The sequence below is a fragment of the Fukomys damarensis genome, unplaced genomic scaffold, assembly GCF_012274545.1.
Source record: "Fukomys damarensis isolate Sample0158 unplaced genomic scaffold, DMR_v1.0_HiC HiC_scaffold_32, whole genome shotgun sequence".
Taxonomy (NCBI): domain Eukaryota; kingdom Metazoa; phylum Chordata; class Mammalia; order Rodentia; family Bathyergidae; genus Fukomys; species Fukomys damarensis.
Genome location: NW_022900944.1, coordinates 36299454 through 36308815, shown reverse-complemented (window position 1 = coordinate 36308815; position 9362 = coordinate 36299454). Strand labels below are relative to the sequence as shown.

Below are 9362 nucleotides of genomic sequence, written 5' to 3'. Positions count from 1 at the left end.
TGAAATGAAACACAGTGGGGGCTAGGAGAGGTAGCTCAGTGGCAGAATGCTTAGATAGCATGTGAGGCCGAGTTTGACCCTCAGCACCACAAAAGAGGGGGTGAGTGCTGTGGCACGCACCTGTAATCCCAGAATTTTGAGAGGCTGAGGCAAGAGGATCATGAGTCCTAGACAGCCTGGACTACACAGACACCCTGTCTCAAAAAACAAAACAGCTGGGGATTTAGCTTAGCGGTTCTGCCACCTGCCTTACAAGTGCAAGGTCCTGAGTTTGATTCTGGTACAAAAAACAACAAAAGCCTACAGGGGATGTGACTTGTCTAAATGTTTTAAGTGGCAGAGATAAAACTCAGACTGGAATGTTTAATACATGATCAACTCATTCTTATGGCCTTTAGTGTGTCAGGGAATACTTCATGAAGTGGCAACCATGCTCAGAGAATTTTGCTGCGACCACCATGGACTTGGAATGTGTGTCCAATGGAACTGAGGTATTAAAGGAGATAGTGGTATGGTCCCCGCATACCGAAGGTGCTCAGTGAAGTTGCTGAGTGTGGCAGTGCATGCCTGGAAATCCTAGCAGGTGGGAGGCAGGAGGAACCACAAATTCGGGGCTAGCCTAGGCCCCCATAGTGAGTAAAAGGCCAGACTAGACTACATAGACACCCTGCATCAAAACAAACAAAACCCCATTGCTGAACCAAGATTATTTTTTCTGTTTTTTGCTGGCTTAAGTTTTGTTTTTGAATTAACTTTCTTATCACTTAAATTCCTATTGGAGAGTTGGTACATGCACATAACATTTTTTTCCTTTTTTCCCCCATCTCTTGATCCCCTTCCCTTTTCTATCTTGTATTTTGTTTTGTATGTTTTGGGTTTCTTGTCTAAGAGAAACCATGCAATATTTAACTTCTATGTCTGTTGTTTCACTTAACATTACAGTCTCTAGGTGCCTACAAATGATGCATTTATCCTTTATGGCAGAGTAGTACTCAGTTGTGTGCAAATACATTTTATTTATCTGTTCATCTGTTGAACATATTTGGGTTTTGTTTTTTGAGACAGAATCTCACTATGTAGCCCAGGCTGGCCATGAACTCACAATCTTCCTACCTCAGCCTCCTGATTGCTAAGATTACAAGTAGGCGCCACTCCTAACTCTGAATGAAGTTTTTTAAAATGTTCATTCCACTAGCTGAAGAGGAAATCTGCAAAATGGCTTTAACTTGGTCTTTATTTGGAGAGGTAGCTAATCTGCTTGTATCCAGAGATGATGGGACACACCCAAAGGGGGAGAGAGAGCACTAATTCTGAGTGCTGGGGATTGGACTCTGGGCCTTCACACTGAGGTACCTCCCCAGCTTTTTTTTTGAGACAGTCTTAATAAATTGGGCATGCTGGGCTCAAACTTGCCATCCTCTTACCTCAGCCTCCCAGAGTGCTGGGTTTACAGACATGCACCACCACACCTGGTCCAGAAGTACTAATTTAAAGGGGTAACTGGCTTACAATTACCTTGTGAGCCCATTATCCACCACATCTGAAACCCTGACACCAAGCCATTGCATTATGAAAAATATGGTGGCCAGTTTCTCTTCAGCCCATGTCATCATCAGCAATGAGATTTAAGAGGATCTATACAATGTTTACAAGTGAGTTTCTTCTGGTCAGCTAATAACTTTAAACAAGGACTGTTTCTTGCCTTAGATATTTCTTTAAATATATAAATCAAGTCAGAATGTTTCCTAAATTAAAAATCTTTCTCTCTATTTCAGCAGAAAAGGTGCAATGGTTTGGTGTGGTCCGAGTTTCCCCCACCAAGATCCACTGATAGGAGACTTGGTCTGGTCCACAGCATGGTGCTGCTGGGTGGCAGCAGACACTTGGGAAGCCACTGGAAGGTGCTTATGCTGGGAGTGTGCCCTCGGTAGGTAGTTCTTGAGAAGACTTTCATGTAAAGCCTTGAGTTTGGTCCCACCCAGAGTTCCCTGCTCCTAGTTTGAGATGCAATCACCTGTTCCCAAACATGCTCCTGCCATTGCTACCTACCTGTGACCTGGCCAAGAACTGAGCTAACACTAGTGCTGTGCTCTTGAACTTCCACAACTGTGAGGTGAATAAACCACTTCTAAGTATCTTATGTTGGATGTTCTATTAAAATGACATGAAAAGTATTTATTTTTGCCTTAACTCACACCTTCCAAGAGTATCATGGAATATGATTTCGTGTATTTGTTCTTGTTTATCTTCCCATTAAGCAAAGAATAGCAAAAAAATCCCTAAAGGATTTTTATTAAGAACCTATTTCTAACACTAGTTGTGGTGGTGCACACCTGTAATCCCAGCACTTAGGAGATTGAGGCAGGAGGATCATTATGAGTTCAAGGCCAGCCTAGGCTATGTAGCAAGACCCTCACTCCAAAAATAAAAATAAATGAATGAATGAATAACAAAACTAATTCTACACACAAGTTCAGAGAAAATTACAGCTTCATAAAATATAAAATAAGCATTCCATTTTAAAACAAAAGCATTTAAAAGATATTCCACTTTATTTTATTTATTATTGTTATTTTTTACAAACAATAGATTTGCTGCAACATGCTCTGGCTCATATTATTTAATTAAAAAATTTAACACATTTCAAAAAATATCAAAAATACACTATAATGAGTCTTAGGACTACAATACAACAATGATTGCACAAACCATAAGATATGAGCTCACTGTCTGGATGATGTCCATTGGCAACAGTGAGAGAAAACCCTATAGCATCTGGGAGAGGTGCATGAGATTTAGAATACAAGGAGTTTATGCAGACTGATCACCAATGAGGGAACAGAGCAGGGTTGACTGTAGCTGCATTTCTCAATCCAGAAAGTGCTTACCCAACCACAGGGCAAAGTCACTAACTGGAGAGAAAGATTAACTTGCCTCCATGATTGGGGAGCCTGGAAGGCTCCACCCAGAGGGAAGTAAAAAATGACACGAGACAGTTCTACAGTGATGCTGCAGACATCACCAAATGGCTTGGAGACTGATTCTTTAGAAATTGGTACATTTATTGATAACAGCCAAGTGCTCCCTTATGGAGGTCTCTTCATTAATAATTATTGAATAAATAGAGAAGGTGAGCCTGTGGCTTCCAAGTACCTGCTTTTGCTGAAGGTCTACAGAGAAAGAGCATCATTTGATAGTCAGTAGATCAGCCAAACCTAACTGGCTCCATCTCCTAGAAAATAGCACTCAATACAAGCAATAGCACCCAGTGGTTACCAAGCTGCTCTTCTGTATGCCAGGAGAATGAGTTCAACTTATTGCACAAGTACAATCTACAGTAGTACAATAAAGCCCTTGCTGGGTCAGGAGTGGTAATTCCATGACCTGACCATAGTAGCACTGCAGCTTTATGTCATACTACCATTCAGATTTTCAGACACACAGCCACACGTTTTCCTTCCCCTGTGGGACTCCTGAACTGTACCAATTATTCTTTCAGAGGTACATGCAGAGGCCAGGATTTCCATGCTACAGATCACCTGTACTCTGCCCACCTGGGAAACACACCCTCTGGGTAAAGTACACTCACCGGACACAGATTACTGGCTTTCATTGGCAACCTACCCAGATCACAAATCTGTAAATTATCTTGCTGGTCAAAATAAGTATGTGGTGTATTTTTGGTAATGGGCTATGGCCTTTTTACCCTGTTTTAATACAGAGCAAGTGTAGAAGGACATGAATGAAAGGAAAATGAGAACATAAGTTTTGGTATAGCCTACATTAAAGGTTTTCAATACAACTGAATGGTTCCCAAAATAACACTACCACATAAAAATATATTTGGAATTTCAGAGTTCTGCGGACCAAAAAGTAAGTACACTATTTTGCGGGGGCAATACTTGGGGATTGAACCAGGGCCTTCACACTGAGCGACATCCCCAGCCCTTTTATTTCTTGAGACAAGGTCTCACTAAGTTGCCTTGGCTGGGCTTGAACTTTTGATCCTCCTGCTTCAGCCTCCCATGCAGCTAGGATTACATGTGTGTGCCACTATGGCGAGTGACTTACTTTTGGTAAGGTCATTGCAGAACTGAGTTAGGGTGGAAAACAAACAAAAGACAAGAAAAACAATTCACAAAGTACTTTTTTATGATATACTATTAAAGTGGTATTTTCCCAAAATAACTGATTTTTAGACAACATCACTATTCTATAACCCAAAGGTTTGGCTGTCTTGAGTAGGAAGATGTTTTACATCACCCATTACGTACAATCTTAGGTTTTTCCTTCATTTTTTTTCTTTTTTTTCATTTTCCCATATAAAAATAAGGTGGCAACACACTATTGTTCCCATCTTTCTTTCTAACAGCACCTAAACTCTGTATGAGCCACCATGCTCCCCACTTCAAATCAAAAACCTGAGTTCTAAAGTTTTCAGTAGCTGACCAGTAGTCTGACAGAGGAAAGTCAAATGTTCTTGATTTAGGGGTTCACATTCAGATTCTTGAGGAGTCAGTCAATCACTAGGCAGCCACTGGAGTGGTACAAAACTCCCCAAGAGTGCACCCCGCTGACACATGCATATGGGTATGGGGCCTCTGAGAAAATGGAGCGACATAACTGTCTGTGGATGGGTCATCTGATTTTTGATTATTGCTTCAAACAAAAACTTTCCCAAAACCACAAGTGAATAAATATTTACTTTCAATCTTATATTTAACATTTTGTTTCCAGTGAAACAAAAATAGTTCCACTGTATTTTCTTTTTAATTGTGAAATATTCTAAAATTTCAAAGCACATTCCCATTCCCATTCAAAGCGAATTTCTACTAAGCAATGTAAAATTTTGTAGGAATTCACTTTTCAAAGTAAATCTTTCAATGGAAAAAGCGACAGAAATATGGAGGGAACTATATTTTGCTAGGGTTACATGGAATGTGAAAAAAATTGTAAGTTTTCTGTAAGCTTAGGAATTTTCAATTAAGAGTCTTTCTTATATTGGTATTGAGCCCATTGAAACCACATACGGTGGTAAATTCAGAAGGAAGAACTGTCAAACATGAAAGAACGATCTCCCAGTGGGCCATTTCTGTGGTCTAGAAAAAGAAGGAACAAATTTAACCTGTGAGCTACACATCTGCTCTCATTAAGCCTCTGTCTATTTCAGAGTCATCTGCTGTAACTCAGTTACTTGGACACTAGCAGTGCCATCTCTACCACATATTAGAGAAAGAGGCCAATCCAAATGCCCATTTTGTGATCTGCTGGGACTACAAATCCTAGCAGGTATCACATTTGTCAAGGAGTGATTCTCTTTTTTTGACATGGGGGAAACAGTTTCGATCATTGCTCCTTCCCCATCTTCATCCCTCAAAGAAGATCCTATCCCTACCCCAAGATTCTCAGGAACTTTCAGTCTGACATCCAACAATTCAATCAATTTCCTTCTATGTACCCTCAGAGAAGGCTCCAACACCCAAGTTATCTTTCTTCCTATGGACAAAGGTGCCGGGCTGCCTCTAAGAAGATTGGCTCGAGTGCAGATTCAAAAATAAAAAGTTCACAGTCAATGAAAAGTGCTCTCATTACATTACATACATAAATTATCTGTTTGATTGGTTCTACATCTCCAATAAACATCATTTTGATAGGCTGAATTCTCGTAGAGAAGAATGAAAGCCATGTGACTAGTCACATCACACCCCATTAGTTAGTCTAAGAGATAAGATGATTTCTCTGTCACAGAGATCCATCAGCAGCAATTAGTAAAAGGAATCAACCTTCAGTTACTTCCTCCACAGAAAAAGTCCCTTTCCTGCCCAGGCAGGCAAATTCTCAAAATGATCCTAGGAGAGAAAGGGTTAATGGCAGGTGGTAGGACGGATACAGAACAGCATCTGCTTTCTTCCCACTAACTCTGGGAATTCGGATGCAGGTCAAATGTGAAACTTAACACTGATGTGGTACTGGCTCATCCAGAGCCAGGCCCTGATAGCTGTCATCTTTTTTGGCTCCAAGTTCTACCCCACATATCTATGGTTAGAAACACAGAGGCAAAGTGCCTCTGGAAAGTCCATTACCCAACCCCACACACCCTCCCTCACACTGCCCTTTAGCAGGGCCAAATCACAGTGCTGTGTCAAACTCCTCTGGGAGATCGGTCCGATCCTCTTCATGGGGCTCGGGTTGGGGCCTGCTTTCTTGATGCTGCTTCATTTGCTCCTTCACTTCTTCCTCCAGGTCATGAGGTACAACAAACTGATCCTCTGGTTCCAGCTGAGTGGGGGCAGCAAAGTAGCCAGTTTTCTTCTTGGGTGCTTCTGTGGCCACTTCTATGAGGTTCAGACTGTCTTCTAGGGGCACAATGGAGCCATTGGAGAGTTTCTTTCCATACAGACAAGAAGTGGAAGGAGACTTCTGTAACTCCATCTTGTCCTTGTTTAGTGGCAGAAGTATGCCACTATTCACACTGTTCTGTCTTCGGATCCCAAAACACAGCCCTCTAGGGTGTTCCTCAGGACACGGGGTGGAAGAATTCTCTTTAAAAGTAGGAGAGTTCTCAAGATCTCTTCCTCGGCAGCAGTGGATATCTACCTCTACTTCCACCTTGCTGCCATTGGTTATGACCCCTTCAACAGGCTGGTCATCATCACTGTCCAGGCCATTGTCAGACTGATTACTGGAGAAGGTTGCACAAGAAGGCTGGCGCTGAAAAACCCCAGAGGTGGGTGCTGGGTGGAGGCTGCAGCGCCTCTCTGGCCTTGGAAGCAAGCCAGCTTCCAGGCCTCCAGTGTTGTGTTCATCAGAAGCAGTAGAGCCCACCTCACTGCTCACCTCAGAGGTGGACATCTCACTGCTGAACTCTGAGGCAATACCACTACTAGAAGAAGGAGTGGTTGGCTTGGGGCCATCCTTGATGGTGGTGGTTGAAGGAAATCCCACAGGACCTGGGAGGGTGAGCCCGTTCATTTCACAAGTGCAGCCTTCCTCACCAATATTTAAATAAACCACCATTGCCCCCACATTGTCCTGACAACCATAGCTCTGTGCTAATGTGCACAGCTTCTTGGCAGCTGCCAACGGGTCTTGCACATGACGTACTGCACTGACAGCTTCTGTATATGACAAGTGTTCCCACAATGCTTTGTTTCCCAGAATTAGCAACTCATCTTGAATGGTAAGTGAAGTGGAAGATATGTGGGGTTTGGGGAGGATCCAAGGATAGAGGTATGTACAGCCCAGCATCCTAGTACAGCAAGTTACCCCATTCACTTTGTTGTCCTAGAGATGAACAAAATACAAATGTTGAGAAAGAAGCAACAATGACATGCAACTTTAGATCTTTCATAATGTTTAGGGACCTTCAGTAAAGTAGATTTTATTTAGGATTTGTCCTAGGATAAGTATAATTATAAGTGGACTTACAAATATAAATGTGGAATGATTCTCTTTTTTTTAAATTTACGATTCTAAAAGGACAAAATACCATACAGCTATTACAACAAATAGTTGAGAGGTCTGAAGATAAATCAAATTAAAATGAAGGAATTAAAAGGCACCATTATCTCAAAAGACATTTATTCTAAGATAGACAGCCCTCAGCATGTCCTTAAATAGAGGAAAATGGGTTAGAAAAGCAATAACCAGAACTATTATCAATTTTCCATCCCTAGTACTTTCATGCGAAAACTAAGATGAATCACTAAAAACTATTTCTCATTTAAAGGCACAGTTGGGACTGAAAAGATTTCCAATGGATAAAAGAATATTAGTGGCTAAATCATTAAATAATCACTAAGGCTCTTCTGCCTTATAAAAGGGAGCATGAGCCTGGCGTGGTGGCGCACTCCTGTAATCCCAGTACTTGGGAGGCTGAGGCAGGAGGATCGCTGTGTGTCCAAGACCAGCCTGGGCTACATAGTGAGTTCCAGGTCAGTCTCAATTACATAGTGAGACCCTGTCTTAAAACAAAACAAAAAAAGGAGCTGAAATCTATTAACCTTCTTTGTAGGGATGGTATCAAGAATGAATAACAACTCAAATTAGAACTCATATAATTCTAAACTTAGAGGAAAAGAAAGCACTCTGGTTGCAGGCTGGGAATGTTCATATGCAGAAGACTTTTGTTACTGATTTTTAAAAAGCCCCCCAAAACTCTAGAGTCATCAATGAATTAATTTTATAATTGCATCCACTCTCTGAGTGAAAACCATAGCTTCTCATTTAGCATAATTTGTCATGAACACTAAACTTAATTTTCTTCATCTTAAAATGGAAATTTCTTTCATGGGGGTTATTGATAAGACAAGACCAGCGGGCTACATAGTGAGTTCCAGGTCAGTCTCAATTACATAGTGAGACCCTGTCTTAAAACAAAACAAAAAAAGGAGCTGAAATCTATTAACCTTCTTTGTAGGGATGGTATCAAGAATGAATAACAACTCAAATTAGAACTCATATAATTCTAAACTTAGAGGAAAAGAAAGCACTCTGGTTGCAGGCTGGGAATGTTCATATGCAGAAGACTTTTGTTACTGATTTTTAAAAAGCCCCCCAAAACTCTAGAGTCATCAATGAATTAATTTTATAATTGCATCCACTCTCTGAGTGAAAACCATAGCTTCTCATTTAGCATAATTTGTCATGAACACTAAACTTAATTTTCTTCATCTTAAAATGGAAATTTCTTTCATGGGGGTTATTGATAAGATTAAGTAAAATTATAAAGGTATAATGCTTGGTAAGTGATGCCAACAAAATGTAGCTAAAATAACAATAATTTTTACTACTTGTCTAGGATGCCCTAAGTAAACATCATTTAAATTCTACAAAAACAGACTAGTCAAATAAAAGTTGTCTTTTTAAAAAAATTTTATTTGAAAAGTTGTCTTCTAGCTTTTATTTGTTTTGACTCAAAGACTTTCCTAAAATTAATGCCTCATAATTCTAGAATATTAATAGTATCAACCACATTATAATGATGCTTGCTGGTTTTGTACTTCCTTGGGTGGCATCTAAGATGGATAGTCCTTATGTAGAACTCTGACAAAACAGGAAGCCCAGAAACAGACCCATACAAATAAAATCAACTAATCTTTGATAAAGTACAAAAGGGACTACAGTGCAGAAAGGGCAGTCTATTAACAAATGGTTCCTCAACAACTGGACATACACATAAGAAAAGAAAACAAAACAAAACAAAAGAGCAAAGAATCTAGAGACAGGGCAGGGCTTACACGTTTCACAAAAATTAATTCAAAGTGAAACAAAAATATAAATGTAAAACTTAAAAAGTATAAAACTTCTAGAAGATAACACAGAGGAAAACATGATGACCTTGGGTTTGGCAATGCATTTTT

The 9362-nt window shown here is 40.3% G+C and overlaps 1 protein-coding gene across 1 annotated transcript in view; it reads right to left on the bottom strand.

Annotated features, from left to right (window-relative positions):
- Positions 1 to 3979: 3979 nt before the first annotated feature.
- Positions 3980 to 9362, bottom strand: part of Phlpp2 (PH domain and leucine rich repeat protein phosphatase 2) — a 66464-nt gene continuing 61081 nt past the window's right edge. The window contains exon 19 of the mRNA XM_010644467.3: positions 3980 to 7284. Within this exon, the coding sequence (XP_010642769.1) occupies positions 6130 to 7284 (1155 nt within the window). The 3' untranslated portion in view covers positions 3980 to 6129. The remainder of the gene's footprint in view (positions 7285 to 9362) is intronic.